Source organism: Melozone crissalis, unplaced genomic scaffold, assembly GCF_028551555.1.
Source record: "Melozone crissalis strain CALT ecotype California unplaced genomic scaffold, PUWL_Pcris_2 ptg000004l_1, whole genome shotgun sequence".
Taxonomy (NCBI): domain Eukaryota; kingdom Metazoa; phylum Chordata; class Aves; order Passeriformes; family Passerellidae; genus Melozone; species Melozone crissalis.
The window spans coordinates 39,495,427-39,512,378 of record NW_026535782.1 but is presented as its reverse complement, the minus strand read 5'-3'; the positions used below and the strand labels follow the sequence as shown (position 1 = coordinate 39,512,378).

At 48.4% G+C, this 16,952-nt stretch overlaps 2 protein-coding genes across 2 annotated transcripts in view; one reads left to right on the top strand and one right to left on the bottom strand.

Moving 5' to 3' along the window:
• The window catches only part of GSG1 (germ cell associated 1), an 89,962-nt gene that overhangs the window by 38,013 nt on the left and 34,997 nt on the right, over positions 1-16,952 (top strand). The window lies entirely within an intron of this gene.
• On the bottom strand, positions 1,059-14,286 carry EMP1 (epithelial membrane protein 1). Its single transcript, XM_054273358.1, has 5 exons — positions 14,216-14,286; positions 3,019-3,136; positions 2,079-2,181; positions 1,834-1,974; positions 1,059-1,234 (listed from the first exon to the last, which is right to left on the bottom strand). Exons 2-5 carry the CDS (start codon positions 3,094-3,096, stop codon positions 1,071-1,073), a joined length of 486 nt encoding a protein of 161 aa, XP_054129333.1. The 5' UTR covers positions 3,097-3,136; positions 14,216-14,286; the 3' UTR covers positions 1,059-1,070.

Here is a 16,952-nt window from a genome sequence, read left to right as displayed (position 1 = left end):
TATTGAAGGATTTGGCAGATGAAAAGCACCGGGTTAAGTGGCTGGCCTAATGTTGTGCAGCAAGGAGCAAAACTCACAAGCCCTTCTTCCTCTCTCCTAGTCTCCCATTAGGGAATAACTTTCCTCTGCTAACCATTATCTGCTTTTCAGATGAGCTTTGTCACAAGGTGGGGCACTCAATTAATATCATATACCAGGTGATGATATAGGAAAAAAGCCCTGCCTACACATAAGAACTTGTCTCAGTAAGGATCTGCGATGTAGCAGTGCTGTTACCATGTTCTGGAGGTGAACAGAAGATTATTGACACACATCCAGGTGGTTCCCTCCCTGCATATGTACCACTGAGCAACTGCACCCTCTGTAATTAAGAACCTCTGTATATCTTTACCTCTATTCTCTCTCTCTCTCTCTCTCTCCATCATCCATGCCGGTATATTTGCCATTCCTACTTGTATCTTATTCAGTCATGGGAATATCAAATAGAAAACAGAACAGCAAAAAAAATTGCTGCCTTATTTTTGTAGATATTTTAATACAAAATTAATTCAATTTCTATTGTTTTTTTCTCAATTTAATGTCCTTAGCGTTCTCTTATGTGCATATATATATATATTAAAAAATGTAACAAAAGGCCCATCCCATTTGTATCAATGGGCAAATAAAGGGGTCATAATCCTCACTTGCCCTACCCACAAGGCACCCTCAAATGTAAATGAGAAGGGCTCTAGGAAGAGAAAAAGATATAGCCCTTGTTTATATGGTGCCCTTTAATCATCACTGCTGACCTTGAAGCTTTGTGAAGGTATGGCACAACGTTGCAGAAAAGGAGAAGAGCTGTCTGGGTCACTTGCAGATTTCTAGCCCCAGAAGTGCTAGATCAGTAGGAGTTGTTTCTCCCTCTCTTTGATGAAGGAGGTTCTGAGGATTCTAGCTTTGTTAGTGATTTTTCTGCGGTGGCAATGGTGATGATGGTGGCTGTTTTTGTCTATTGGCCCAACAGTTCTCTCAGCAGAGTAATTCTTCCCCACTCCCAGTAGCCAACCCTCTCCCCTGGACTCCCATCAGCCTTATTTTTTCCTAAGAACAAGGTAGAGGACGCCGATGATGAAACTGAAGCAGAAGCAGATCCAGGCCAATATGAAGCAGTAGCCATGGTGAGGATTTGTGGCGAACGCCACTGTGCTTGTGAACCGAGCTGTGTAAATGGAGACTGCAATCAGAATGCACATCCCTGTGGGAAGGAAGAGGGAAAAGAGAGTTGGAAAACGCACAGAAACCAGCATTGCCGCAGGACTTCTGAAGTGCTGCTGTCCCCTGAGATTGTAATGCACGTCTTGTGCCATATGAGAGAGGAGCTGCTGCCCATTAGGCTTATTTGTGGAGGATTTCTTGTGCAGCTGTGATGACATAAGACACTTGGGGCTTGTTTAGTGGGTGCCATGAGGAATAAACCTTTGTTAGGAAAAAATCAGTAATAAGATCTGACGACAGTTTGGTGCTACGTATTGAATCCCAAGTGCAGTAACTAACTGTTTATTCCCCTGCTCCCCAAAACACTTGAATCCTTTTTGTTGTCTTTCAATGGTCTTTTGCAAAACCCACTGGGATTTCCTAATGAAAATCTGAAAATACTTTCATTATATACAGCCAAAAAAATCCCAACCCAACACTTTCCCATTCCCCGGTGCTTTGTTTTGTAACAAAAATTGGGCCACTGGAAACATTTACTGGCTGACAACCCTCCCCTGGTGACCATACGTGGCTACTTGTGTTCACAGAGGCAGTGGGACACCCAGGGAGCCAAGGCACCGTGTGCAGGTGCATACTCACAGCAAACCAGCATGACGGCTCCGGTCATGTAGAAACGTTTGCCTTTTTCCAGGGTGAACAGCTGGACAATGAACAGGACGAGTGCCACAACGGAGAAAATGATCGAGAGGATCATAAAGGCTTGCACGGCTTTGAGGGAAGCTGTCAAAACACAGAGAATGGATTGGAGGAGGTCAGGACTCGGTCTCGGCATTGCTCATCAATGTCCTGTGATTCACCACGACAAAAATGAGGCTGTAACTTACCCTCATCCTGACTGCTGACTGGCAGCTGAGTGCAGGTCCTGTTGCACAGCAGCCACAGTCCTGTTGAGATCGTTGCATAGTTGGAAGAACCCACCATCCAAACCTGAAACAGGAGAGAACAGAGGTTGTGTCTTGGGGCAGGAAAGCTTCTTCGCTCTTCTATCAGACTAAACCGTGAAGCGAGCACGAGCAGCCCAACTGCCCAGAAACGTTGGCACCGGACAGGGGGGACACTGGCTTCCAGTGCCAGGAGTCATTTGGTCTGGGCAAAACACGGTGAGGTCCGTTCCAATCATGGTGGAGAAATCCCCCAGGTCATCCTGACCCTCCTCCTGTGTGAGGCGGGTGCGAGGGGACCCCAAAATGCGCTCCGACGGCGGGCGGGGAGCGCGGGCAGCGCCACCAGGGGTCCCCCTGGGCACAGAGCTCCCGTGGGCCCACCGTGCCCCTCGGCGTGGGATGCGCCAGGTGGGAACAGCCCCGGCCGGGGAACAGTGCCGGCACTGCTGGATGCGCCAGGTGGGAACAGCCTGGGCCCGGCCGGGGAACAGTGCCGGCACTGCTGGATGTGTCCCGGTGGGAACAGCCTGGGCCCGGCCGGGGAACAGTGCCGGCACTGCTGGATGTGTCCCGGTGGGAACAGCCTGGCCCCAGCTGGGGGGACAGTGCCGCGCCAGGGCTGAGCCCCATGAAGGGTTGGTTGATGTGCTGCGGGCGCGGGGGTCCCGGGAGGTGACAGACAGAGGCTGCCTCCTGCACCATCCCGGCTGCCTTCCTGCTCCCTGAGCCACCCATCGCTGCTTCCTCTCTCCCCATGGCCGTGAGTGGATGTTCCCCACCCTCACCTGAGCAGCCACCCCCGATCTGCCTGCCAGCCGTGTCTAAGGCCGGCTGTCTGCGGGAGGTGACAGCCATGCCTCGTCCAGGGCAGCCCACTTACGTTGGCAATGGTGGAGACAAAGAGCATGATGACAGTGGCGATGTGGACCACAAAGATACCAGCCAGCAGCACCAACATCTTGGGTCTCTTCTAGGTGGTGTCACGGACACAGAGAGCTCTGAGGGAGAACAAAAGCAGAGGGAGGATGTGAAGGGAAGAACAGCATTGCCATAAGATTTGTTTACGTGCAAAAACCCAGGCTGATCTTAGGTTCACTCTGGAAATGTGGAATCACCAAAAAAAAAAAAAAAAAAGCCACTAGAAACTTTGTCAAAATCTGCTCAAGAAGTTAAATAGAGTCCACAGATTAAGGAGCCAATATGGGAGGAGATGTAGAGCATGGGTAGATAACCTGGGGGCATTTAAAAAATAGCCTGAATATATACACAGGTTGCTTACATTGATGTGTGTTAATGTAAAGTAAAAATGCCATACTCCAGGCATATATTCTAGGAAAAGGAGGTTTTGCCCTGGGATTGACAGAGGTCAGGAAAGATTCTTCTCTTCCTGTTCTCCTCTGGTGTCTCAGCCTCTTCCAACTGGTCTGGGTCACAGACAAGTGGTATGGAATGGGGGACTGTGGGCTCCTTGGTGCCTCAGCTGTGGAGTAGTTGTGGAGAGTGAGCCAGAGGGGTGGTCACTACTCCACAAACCACTCCTTTAAGTGAAGGGGATAGTACAGAAATGCCATGAGGTTTTCTGGAGCTGGGGAAGATGCCTAGGTTTGCAACGAAAACTGCCTGTTTCCCTTTTAAAACTTGAGGCATGCAGGTCACTTTATTAACACAGTAAGGTTCTCCTGTAATGCAAATTCCTCTTTGGTTTGTTTTGGTTATTTTTGCCTCTGTACCCTGCAAACTTTTACTTTTTTTTAAGACTTCCTGTCATTGATGAACATGTGATTGGAAAGAGAGAGAGGAATGTGCTTTAGAAAGCTTGCATGACATGGTTTGTCAAGACTGATGGCTTCTCACCTGAAAACGTGAAATACAAGGAACAAATCTAAGCTGTGAGAATGAGTGCAGACAATTCACAGAAATCAAGTGAGTGTATTTCAGTCAGAAGCATTTTGAATCCACTCTTGGCCAGTAAACTTCCTAGAAAGTTTGACAGGCTGTGCTGCTCTTTCCCTCAGAAGTGCTGGTACTGAAGAGCAGTATCAAGCATGTGATTAATGTTAGCTGTCAAGTTATTTTGGTCCAGGTGACTCAGGTAGGGTCTGATGCTGTCACCATTTGTACAGGGTGTGGCAACACTGTCATGAAACAACACACTTATACTTTATGATGTCTTTCACACAAACTGTGACAAAAGGCTTTGCACAGTCCCATTCATGTGTCTTTTTCACTTGATGACTCCACCTACTCCACTACTGTCTTTCCTCTCACTGTGGCCACGAGTGGGAGGGTATTCCTGTAAAAGGCTGCAGCTGTTCCTGGCACTGCTTCGTTACCATTTCCCAAACCATAGTGGGTAGGCAGGGCTTCTCCATCAGTGGCACTTTGACCAGTTCAGCATTAGCTGGGGACCAGAAAGGATTCCTTGAGTTTAGGATCTCAAGGAACCAGTTCTGTTAGGTCACTGCTCCCACCCAAACAAGGCTACTCTTTAGTGAGACAGATTAGGTTTGGTGACTAGTCCCATCTCTTCAGCAAATCGTGTCTACTCTAAGGTTTCCTTCACCTGGAGAACTCTCTGGAGATGTTAATCCCTGACTTGCTGAATGTGGGCCAGGTTTGCTTGTCTGCTTTGGGGTGTCTTGGCAAACTCGTGCTCTAGAGCTTGGTTTGGCTGGATGGCCTGGTCACTGCGACCTCTCTTGTCACAGTGCCTCCCTTAGTGATGATCCTGGAGAAAGCACAGCCTTCTTAGGACTTGTACTCTGACCGTAGTGACAGACACTTATGATTTCAGCACTGCTAAAATTCAGGTTCTCAACGGTATATGCAGGCTACCACATGAACACACTTAACCTAAGAGTTAAACCCCTTCTTTCCATTGTAAAAGGAATGAGAATTTCAAAATGCTGGATGGCAACTGATACAGATATCACCACTGCAACTCAAACTATTGCTGTTGCCATGACTAAGTGACAAATCTGCAGCAAATTCTTGAGTCAAATCTTTCTGTCCCTTTGACTACTTCCCTTTATTTTTCTTTATTTTTTTTTTGTTACCTTGGTTCTTACACAAACTTTAACAAGTGCTCTTGACACTATAGGGTGCTGACTAGCATAAACCAAACTGACAAATTTGCCTGCTCTGAAATTTGCCTTTACTAAACAGTGGCTAAACTTTCTTCTTTCTTAGATGGATGTATTTTTCCATGGCCTCTTTAAAATCTCATTCAGCGGGTTTTTTTGTTCTTATTATTTTTTAGGAAGCTTCAAACAAAGCTTTCTACTTGAAAGATTAAAAACCTACTTTCATGACATCCTAAGGACTAGAACAGTCCTTTTGAATGCATCTTTTGTTTGCATTCAGAAATGAAAATGAGGGATAAAATGTTACTTTACAATGTAAAAAATAAAAAACCAAAATCATGACCTCACACCCAGGACTTTGACCAATATGCTAAGAAAAAAAACTGAAATCCTTTATTCCCTTTGCTTTTTCTGCCTATTTTAGCACTGCAGGAGAGCAGTGTTAGTTCAGGTGCTTTCAGTGCACCTACTTCCTGAGAACGTCAGCACCTCTCCCTGAACACACACACTATCAAACGCAAACTCCCCCAGGGGGATATGTGCTCACCGCTCAGTTTTGATTCTTTGTGAGTTAAAGCACAAGCCTCCCTCTGTATTCATTTGCTTTCCCTCTTCTTCATCTCTCTCTGCCTGTTAAATAAAACACGAGAGAACAATCCCAGAGGAGCCGTGGGTGAAGGAATGGCACTGAAATAGATTCACTTCTGCCTCTGATGCTGTGGCGTGGACATTTCCTCCCATTAGACAGAGAAACTGGCAGAGCATCAGGGACTGACAGGATACCGTTTCCATTTGTTAAGTGTGAGACATCTTTCTCCACTACAGGGTGGGGTCACATTGCTGGAGCAATAGGACAAAATTGCATGCAAATGCCTTTTCTTCCATTCCCCTACCTAAACTGCAGCTGCATTTGGAGTTCCTCAGGCTCTTCCTGGGCTATGAGTCAGTCTTAGCCTTCCTAGAGCTGCCAGCTTTTTCCACTGACTCACCCCAAAGCTCTCAAACCCCACAATAATTTAACCCTGAAAGATTAAGTGCTCAGGACAGCATCAGTTTTAGGACTGCTTCTCAAGAACCAGTCAAGCAAACAATTTGTGAGTCTTCCCCAAGCATCCTTCAGAGGAGAGACCCAATTAAGCCAAGAAAAAAAGTAATGAGACATAACAGTAGAAGGACTACTGAGGCAGGGCAGGCTGGTGGGGAAGGGAAGGTCATGCATGCGCTGAACAACCTGCATGAGTCAAGGGAAGATCTTGTGCTGATAACAGTGGACTTTCCTTTTCATGGGGTGATGGATGAAGGGAAATAACAAGCCACACCAACAGTAAGCATGAATAAGAATCACCATAGAAGCCTTCAGCACAAAAAACCTGCAGATAAGCATGACAGACTCTTAGCTGTGTACAGACTATTTCTGACCATGCAGGAGTACACATGTTGGGGAACAACACATAGCTCTGCTGCACCCCAGTTCCAGCTCAAGCAGGCTGGTACTATCTAGTGCCTAAAACTAAGACAAAGCCTTCTCATGCAGGCAGATTGTTGCCACCAGAATCACCCCTCTGTCTACTTAAGTGTTTTGGACCTTCTGTCTGAGGGCAATACAGAGAAGTGAGTCCTTGCTCCTGGTTTGCATCCAGCAAAGGATCAGGATGGAATGTGTAGTGCCACTTGGAGACATGATAAAGGCCAGTGGTATAGCTCCTCAAATATAGGGAGGGAGTTACTCAAGAGGGTAAGCCAGATTAGGGAGAGGTCCTTTGCTTGTGACAGAAAGTGCATTGCAGGGAAAGGACTGCAATGGTAAGTGGGGTAAACGTACAGGATGTTTCTGCTGGAACAGTGGGGTTGTTTCGGGTGAAAAATCAGAGCACTCTCAAGTAAATTTGAAATATTTCAGATCTCAAGTATTCCTTAATGGATGTAGCTCATCTGACTTCCATTTCCATCCTCCTCTCTGAACTCAGGTCCCTGCTTGGGACTGCCTCTCCCAGGCTGAGTTGGTAAGGTGTACTGTGAGAGAAGCTGGCTGAGGTGAGAACCCAGTCAATATCCTGCAGCTCCCTAGAATGTCCAGGGAGAAGAAGACATCTAAAATGCACTGCCTGTGCACACTGGTGACCTCTGGCTCCTTTCAAAGTGAATTTTTCAGCTGAGGACCCTTTAGTTCGATACATTAGATTTCTCAACAATGGAAAGATGGCTTTTTGGGGGAAAAACAAATGCCTTTAGTTAGAATGTCAACAAAAATCTCCATAGATTGAAAACAACTAACTCAAAAGAAATTCTGCCTTTCCCAGCTGCCCCTACAGAATATAAGGAAGGCAGTAGTAAGTCAGACTCAAGGTCTGACTCTCCCAGTCTCTGATGGAGACAATAGGAGGTCCAATATTTAGAGAAAGCATATGAACTTGGCCACTGTCTGAGGGGCACAGAGTCACAGCAGGAGTACTGGTGGTTCAAATCAGGGCCAAGGCCACTTGGAAACGAAGGATAAAACTGGACAGTAATGGACAGAAAGTAGAAACTGTCTGGTATTGTTTGAGACAGCCACAAGCTTCCACCTCTGTTACCAGTGCATTCCTCAGTGCAAAGCCAACCCACAAATAGCAATGCTGCCATTTTGCTACCAGTAAGGGAAACCTCAATGTGGTCTAAAACCTTCTGCAGAATTTGTACACATGCCTTTTTACTGATCTGAGACCATGACTGCATCTTAGCCCTGCTACAACTGCACACCTTGTCCTTGTGTGGGCTATGAGCACCAGTCCTGATTGTGCCCAGAGCCATTTCACAGGATGCAAAGATGTGAATACCTCTCTGATATTTCAGTGGCATGATGACTTTGGACATGTCATGACGTTACTAGAAAGCTCATGACAACTTTAAACAACAGGGAACTTTGTTTCCACCTTTTGCTCTGTCTCTTGCTTCAGATCCTTATGAATCCAGAGTCCTTGCTGACTCCAGACTTTTACAAACGACTGTATGTCAGCGCTGCTGTTGACAGCCTGGTTTTGACAGACCAGCCTGACTCAATTTACAAGTCAGATGCTTTTTATAGACATGTTGATGAGTAGGTTGGTGCCTCCGGAAAGAGATTTCACTCTGTGTGTGGGAGAAGGGCTGGGCAGGAGGCGTGTGTGGGCACACGGAGACCTTGGAGCCTCTGGCTCATGGCACTGAGATCTCACCTACAAATGGGAACTGGCTGTGGTGACCACATGGGCACAGCAAGGCTGTAAAACCACCAGGTTAATGTCAGCCAAAAGGAAAGTGCAGACCAGCCTGAGGGGCTACAGCTGAAAATAAGTTAAAGTAAATGGAAGATTTTGTCTGGTTCGTGTGAAGCATTTCCTGGTGGAATGGATCAATTCCACTCTCTCTCCAAGAGATCAGTGGAATTGCCTTCCCAAGGGAGGGGTGAAACACCAGCATGTGAAAAATTTCTTATAGGATCTGACAAATTCCATCCTTGATGATGAACCTCCACTCACTGAGAGGTGCAGAGGGGAGTCACAAAAGATGACACATAAGGGTTTTCCAGCTCTCATGCTCATGATTCATATAAGAGTGGGGAAATATCAGAATTCCTAGGGCAGACAGTGAGAAATTGGCATTTTCTCCAGAAGAAACCACCCTCGAGTGCTCAGCCATGTGACAACATCAACTGAAACTCCAGCGCTGGCTTGGTAGTGGGAAAGGGAAGAGACAGCTGCCTGGGGCCTGGCGGGCAGCCAGCAGCGCTGCTGGAGGAAAACACTGTCACTGCTCACCCCAGGCACGCCAGGGAAGGGCTGGGGCTGATGGGCAGCGAGCAGAGTGAGGGTGGGAAGGGAACCCCGGAGCTAAGGGAGGCACAGAAGGGCTCCTCTGCTCCCCCAGAGGTGCCATGCAGAGCACTCCCACCCCTCAGAGCGCTGGGTGCTCCCTGGGTGGATTAATTAGACCCCTGAATGCTGGCAGGAGTTCCAGCAAGATTCTGAAATACACGAGAAGCATTTGTGGGAGGACCGGCAGTCTGGGTGTTGAGGTGTTGTGTGTAGGGTGTGCATCTACAGCTCTGTGTGGCTCCCCCCATGACTGGGAATGTGCATCTGTGGGATCCCTGTGAACTCTGTCTGTGTGTCTGTCTGTGTGCACAGCTTCCTTATGGGTGCATGGGTCATCTACCTGTGTCACACTGGCAGTGCCCACATGGGAGAAACTCTCTGACAGCTCTGACAGGAAAGCTCAGGTTACAGAGAGGTATGAGCAAAGTACACAGATCACTTGTGGTGGGACTTCCTGCTTTTCCTCTTTGAAAGACTGTGAAGCCCACATCAGCTGTGCTTTTGGCTGCATTCTTGGATTAAAACTGCAGTCCTGTGATTTGCACAGACAGTCTTGTGTAGATATTCCTTTTTTTCTTTTCCAAAGGAGGGTAACTCTAAAAAAAAAAGTTGCATCTTACAGTGTGTCTGTCTCTCAAAACTGCAAAACCTCTGAACATGCAAGCACAGCCCATGAGACGCTGAGGAAAGCGTGACTGGGGCATCTAAAGAGTCTGAGCTTTTGGGTCAGTTTGCTTTCAGGCTGCCTTTGCTCCTGCAAGCCATCTTGGAAAAGACTGTTTCAGGATTCAAATACAAAATTGTGTGAAAGCTCCTTCTTTCAACCGAAGTGCACAAGAGATGAACTGGGGGGAGCATGTGTATAGCAGACACAGGAGGAGGCTGTGCAGCCTGGAGCTGGTCAGTGCTCTGCACAGGGTGGGGTAAGGGTGGCCATGGTGTAAAATACCCCATCTGGCTCTCAGAGGGCTCCTCACACCTGTGATCAGTAAGATATAAGCTGGTTCATGTTCCACGTGGCTCGGGAGGCATCAGGAGCTCCCCTGCTGAGGGCACAGCCGCTGGCCCAGCTGCAGGCCCTGGAGGCCGGCCCACAGCCCACAGCTCACAGGCAGGCTGGCTCCGCTGCCCAGGCTGCCACAGCCAGGGGATGTGCCCGGCTCTCCTTCAGCTTTCACATTCCTGGAGCTGCTCTTCAGCAACTCTCTGACCAGCCTGCTCCAGACTCTGAGCATTGTGTAGCTCCCCTCTTGCTCCCAAGGCTCTCACTATCCTTCCCAGAGGCTTGCTGGAGCCAATACAAGGCTCTCTGGAATGAGAAGAATGTGGACAATGGACCCAATCGTGGAGGCTGCTTTCACAACTCCCCTCCTTCAGCAGACTCTGCCCTGCGAGGGCAGAAGGACAACAAAGGTCCTCACCCTGGATTTCCTCAAATACAAAAACATATTGCCAGGTGGCCTCACATCACAAGGGCTAAGCCTTCAGCATGAGTCACTGTTCACCTGTGTCAGCCACCCCAGTGCTCAGGGTTCAGTGCATTTCCTGCAGGACTGGGGATGACCCAGCCCAGATCTGTCCCTGGGCTCTCCTCATGGGTGTCTCCCCATGCCTCTGCTACAGACTTGTTTTCACAGGGTAAAGGGGATAGATCTCAATTATGATCTTGGCAAACTTGTCACTCCCTTGGGCAATGTGGGTTCTGGAGCTGAGCTGTCCTAACCTGTCCCTCCCTTCTATGACAAGGCATGAGCTATATTTGGTCTAACCAAGAGAGCACCTTCCATATACTCTCTGCCCTCCTGAATACAGTTCAAGAGGAGCAGGATGCATGAAGCTGCAAATTTGGCCAGAGTTTCCTTTGTTCATTGTCAAGCTGTTCTAGCTAAAGAGGTACTTTCCAAAACTCTCCCAGCAGGGTTTGAAGAAATCACACTCCAGATGGCAGCCCCGAGATGTGCTGCTTTGCTGCTCTCCCTGCAGTGTAATGGCAGAAAGCAGCTTAAGAGGCACTCCAGATTTCCCTCTGGGCAGTTCATGCAGGCAACTGCTGCTTCACCCTGTGTCATGCTGTGGGATGACTGGGTACGGACTGGCCCTGACAGGGGATCAATACAGGAATAACTGAGATGTGCTTCAGCACATTTGTTCACAGCCACTGTTGAAATGACTGTGAGTTAGTTATCAATCCCGGCAGGGCCATGAAGAAGAGCCTCCTTTTCTGTGAATGCTGCTTTGCCTCAGCAGAAAAGACCAATGAAGTATTAAACATCCATCTTCAGATGTGAAGATTGGAAATCCCCTTCCTCACCCTCCCTTTTAGAGGAGTGGAAGAGCAGCTCCCTGCCTTGAAGGAAGGGTAAATAAATCTCATTTCTTAGTTTTAGTTCATTAATTTTTTGTTGGAAAACAGAAGGAAGGAAAAAAAAAATTGGAGTGCCATGCCTTGCAGCCTGCCTTATGTTGCGCTGGGTGACAGTACTGTCACTTCCCTGTTGAAAGGTACAGGCACAGGAACCTGTTGAGATCAAAGGGGTCTAGTAGTGCTATTTCTGCCTTACAGGGCACTTGAGCATCTGAGGGCAAATTCCAGCCCAGCATCAGGTGTCTCCTCCTTTGCCATCCATGCAGCACTCAGTGAAAGGAGCACTGAGTGACCCAGGCCTGAGCAAGGGGAAACATGCCACGGGAGGGTGTCCCAGCAGCCAGCTGGGGATTATGGGCCCCATGAAGGCCCATGGGAGCAGGCAGGGCTGTGGAAGCAGGCTCCCTCCTGCTTTTGCTTGCTCTGAGGAAACAGAAGAGGGCACAGGCTAAGTGCCGTGTGCGAGCCTTGCGGCTGGGAGGGTGACGAATGGAGAGAAGGATTAATGCTTGCAGCAAATCTCCCCAGTCTCATTATAAGCAAGGCCCTGAGGTGGCTCTTTTACCAAAAACATGCTGGCTATTATCAGCATATCTCCCAGAACTGTTTCAAAATACAACCTCTGCTCCACCCCAGACCGCCAAACAGTAATTCCTGCATGCACTGCACCGCTCCCACACTACAAAACTCAAAGACCACCAGCTAGGCCAGAAAGGCCGGTTTTCCAAGCCCAGGGCTCTGTGTCCTCAGCAGCAGGGTCTCACTGGGGGAGCGCTAGCAGCCCTGCAGCTGAGGCACCCACTCCCAAACTTGGTGCTTCTCCACAGGATCCCAGGTCAGGCACTCCTGCATTAAGGCGTCCTTGGGTGTGGCTGGACTCCCTGGCTGTCAGGGGTATCCCTGGGGATGGCATGTGCCCAGTGGAGATCCCGGCTCACACAGGGGTGGCCGGGATGAATGGCTCATGTGTGTCACATGTCTGGGTGGTTAGTCATAGCTGGGGAGCTTCCACAGGAGCCTACTGACAGGAATTCCTCAGTGTGGGTGGGTTGCAGGGCCACATCAACATGCTGCATTTCAAGGGGTGCTTCCAGGCACTGCAGTGTTAGTAAGGTTCCTCAGTCTTGATCCTTTTCCGATGCTAATCCCCACAGGAGCAAACAGAAATAAGCTGCCTTCAAGCCCTCACTCCCTCAGTGCCCACAGTCCCCAGGTGGACTGGGTGGAGGCATTTGGCTGGGTTAAACCCCTGTTATCATAGGAAGAGTAGCTAATAGGCTCCAGGTTTTCACACTCTTCATGCCCACCTCCCTCGAGTGTTTGCTCAGAAAAGAATCCCACTACATCCAGAAATGTCAAGTGGGCAGTTTCTGGGCAAATCTGCTCTCAAAGGTGCCTTGAGGAATTCAAAGCTTCTGAGTGAAAGTTGTTCTGTGGCCACAGCATTTTTTTAATATCAGTATGATTTAGTTGTTAATCTTGTTAAGTGACAACTTCCAAAAATGCTTTCTTCCCATTCCAGTTTCTGATGCCCTGGAAACACTTGCTGCCTCAGTCAGTTTCCCCACCACTCCAAACACATTTATTTCTTAGTCAAGAGGCATCACTGCATGACTGAGCTACAAGCAGCAGGGCCAGAGGGGACTTAAAAATTCACAAAATCCATCCTTTTTCCAAAAAGTTACTGTCAGCTCAGCTTCTAGCTCATTCATATAGTAATTATGCACAGTCCCAGCCTGAGCCCCACCCATTCCTGGCTGTATTGGGCTAAATACTGTTCAGTCTCTTTCAAACCCCTGAAACTGTGCAGGGGCGGGCTGAGTTCCTGCAACAGGAACCAGTGTGGTGCCAACAAACTGGCTTTGCTGCACTCCCTTTTGCAGACCTCAAAAATAGCTCGGATTTGACCGCAGGATGCAAACCGCAGCAGGCAGACGAAACAAGAGAAATGGTGAAGAAGAGGAGGGAAAAAAAGAGGGGGTGGTTGTGTAGAAAAAAGGCAGGTGAAGAGGGAGAATTGCCAGTCTCTGCAATCCTACACTTCCCATCAGTGTCTCTAGCTCCTCGACACACCCTTCCAGCAGACCTTGGTGCTCTAGCAATTCCACTCGCTCCCCCACTTTGCCTCGCAGTGCTCCGCACTCCAGTGGCTGTGCTGCCACAGAAGGTGTAACACAAATTTCTGCCCTTCACGCGGCCCTTCTGCTCAGAACTGGGGCTTGGCTTCAGCCTCAGGAGCCAGAACCCCTGGAAAAAAGGGATTGTCTCCATTGTACTCCAGAGTCTGCGGCTTTGGGGCCTCTCAGTCTTCACTTGGAATGATTGCTATTGTTTTAAATTAGAGCTTGGCAAACTAATTATGGAGGGGAGAGAGACAAGCAGAAGTATTTGAGCGCCAGAAAAACTGAGCCTGCAGCCCTAATTCCAAGCAGGCATTTTTCCACATTTGTCAACAATGCTACTCCAAAAGCACAGAGCAGCTCCTGAGCGTGAGCTGGCCCAGGTTGGGCACCTGTGCCTGCACCCTGGCTGCACGTGTCCTGGAGGTGAAAATAACATTGCTGCTGCCAGCACTCCGAGGCTGCAACCAGGGTGCTTTGCAGAGCCCCTTTGCCCCGTAAGGCAGCTGGATTTCAAAGCAAAAGATGAAAATTAAGGTGCGTGCCATAACCAGCTCGAGTGCCAAGACGAAGAGAAGTGAGGGGGCAGAGGAGAAAGGCAGACTGGTGCTGTTAGGAGAGGAGAGCAGCCACTGAGGGAGCACAGTTGGTGAGGATTTTCAAGAACAGCTCTTACCGTGTGGGCTGGGGCGGGTGCTGGCACCTGTGGAAGAAGGAGCGTGCTGGGCTGCAGTGCCGGTGTCCCGGAGCGCAGAGCAGGAGTGAAGGGGAGTGACCTGCTGGGGGTTTAAGTTTCCTCCGGTGGTGTGGGAGGGTGGTGTCTTTCCACTCTGTTTTAAAGGAGTTACTATGAATCAGACTGCCTTTAAAGAGAAGGAAAAAAAAAATAAAATTAATGAGCTACGCCCTGTTTTGTTGGCAGGGTGTCAAGAGTCTCTGGGAGGAAACCAGCGATTCAAAGAAATCTGTGCAGGGCTGCCTGTGACTCAGTGTGCAGCGCAGAGACCGCAGCCTGGAAAAACGGCTGACGCTGATCCAGCTGAGTAAGAGAGGCCCACAACAGCATCTGTTTATAAAACTGAACTTCTGGTTGTCATAAAAAAAAAAAAAATGTATAGTTACAAATGTGGCAACAGGGCTTCAACAATAAAATCACTCAAACAAACAGTGGGTTGGCAGGGGGGATCCCGGGGCTGGGTGAGTCACCGCATCCCCTCCCGTGTTGCATGCAGAGAAGGCACTGAGGCTGACAGCACGGGGGAATTCAAATCGGACCTGTGAGGCTGACATGGACAACACTTTTGGGAATATATCAAGGAGTAGAGATGCTCAAAATGCAGCCCTGCTCTGGTGGTGACTCTGGAGTGATTTGGTCAGATAGTGGTGGTTTGCTTCCGCAGAGAGAGCACGCAGGGAAGAAGAAATAAGGAGCTTGTTATTCACAGTTTTCTGAGGTCAGCATTTCTTGCCATCTTAAAGACTTCTAAAAATAGATCCTTTACATTTGCTGAGAATTGGCTGGTGGAGTTGTCTCATAGATGCTACAGGCAAGACTGAATAGGGATGTGCTTGAGATGTGGGTGAAAGGGGAAGAAGTTTGTCAGGAAGCATCTGTGTTAAAATACGATCCATACTGCGATAGAGCTGGCGGTCTGCTACTACCCTGCCTTTGCAAGGCCCAGCAAAAGATAAGCAGATACTGACAAAATACCTGGCAAAAGTCTGAGGATGACATTTGATTGCCTTTACTTGAAAAACAAAGCTGGTTCTCTTTGAAATCTATACAGATTAAAAATCTTACTGGTTTTCAGATTATTCCTGCTGTCTGGTGTTATTGATATGTGTCTGGTCTAATTGTAGACTATAACAACCTGCTTAGAAAAGAGCTATGGATAAAACAGCAGCAAAGATGACACATGTGGTGGGCAAAGACAGTCCCGTGGGAATTTTTCCACTGATGGAAAATAAAGACAGTCTTTTTTCCTCAAGGATAAAATAAGCCTAACTGTGTTTAATACCTGTGAATTAGAATGTGCTTCTTGTTGATATATATGAATACAATATTCAGGAAACGAGTTTATTTGGAAAGGAAAGTTTATTTGCTTTCCCTGCTGTAGAAGCTGGCATTGAGCTGCACCATCCATTTCCCCTGCTCTGTTCTCCTGGCAGAGTTTATTGGAGTGAGGGATGCTCAGCTCCATACAAAATACTAGAGTGCAGGATCTCAAAGCAAACTCTGTTGACCAGAGTTCAGCTGTGGTGAGGTATCCTCTGCCCCAGACCTGTTCACAAGTGACTGTCCACCTGCCAGGGACCAGCTGCCTGCAATCACAGAACTGCTTAGTGGCACCCAGGAGACAGAACACCTGCAGCAAAAAGACACATGGGGCAACAACATTGGAGCCCCTTAAGGGGCTGGCTATGAAGTGAGCCGTGACTGACAGCATTATTTGTCCTGAGAGAGCAAACTAGTTTTGTACAAACTGCTCTCTAACCTGGGAGGCCGTGACAGGCAAGGGCCAATATCAGAGGCTTCACAGGGAGGTGGAGGTGTTCTGCAGCATCAGCATCAGCTTCCCCACAGGGGCTTTGCTTCCTAGCTCTCCATCTGGAAGTGCTGGTGCCCAGCCAGCAGAGCAAAGAAGAGTAACCAGACAGGCCACACAGGCTGTGACCGTGGCCCTGGAGGAGCACTGCTACCCTGCCAGCCACTGGCTTCATCCCTGCTGCTAGACCAGCCAGGGGTATGAGGGGGGTAACAGCACGTGTCAAGTGAACAGGAGTGTGGATAGATGCTCCTGTTTGGGAGCAATGCTGCACATCAGCAAGGTGATGGCTTAAAGAGAGTACCCTCTCACACCAAGGTACAGTGAGGCCAGTGGGGAGTTCAGCTTCCATTGGGCAGATTGGTAACTCATTGAGATATTTCCACCTTTCATATGTATACAGAAAAAGTGTAGAAGTGAGAGAACTCCTACCAGTAGCTTAAGGAAGGAAAAAGTTTCAAGTTGATAGGATTGTTCACGTTTTCTGTAGCTGTTTCTGTGGATGAAAGGTTAGCCCAACAGGTCTTTGTGTGGTGATGGAGAAGCAGCTCTATCCGCTCATCCGGAGAAGAGGCTGGTCTTGCTGCGTGTCTGCAGCAATTTCTTCCTTTGTGGTGTGTGGTTTTCACAAGGCAGGTTGCAATAGAGAACCCATGACATGAGAAGTCTCAACATGAGATCAAAAGTCTTAAGCATTCTGCACGTTTGACACAGTAAGGTTGAATTGCCTAAGATCCCCATGCCATACTTCATGGTGTCCCTTGACTTAGGCATCACTCATTTCACAGGCTTTTCTGAATGCCTGCAGGTTGTTAATTGGAGGTGGTCAGGTCAAAGCCATGAGAATTTAAGAAGTGAGAATCTGAA

Excerpts from the sequence above, each read along its gene's own strand:
- EMP1 (XM_054273358.1), bottom strand. The coding sequence starts at position 3,096 with ATGTTGGTGCTGCTGGCTGGTATCTTTGTGGTCCACATCGCCACTGTC. Across the intron at positions 1,975-2,078 it reads AGTCAGCAGTCAGGATGAGG|CTTCCCTCAAAGCCGTGCAA; the intron begins GTAAGTTACAGC and ends GTGTTTTGACAG. Across the intron at positions 1,235-1,833 it reads AGCCGTCATGCTGGTTTGCT|GGATGTGCATTCTGATTGCA; the intron begins GTGAGTATGCAC and ends TCCTTCCCACAG.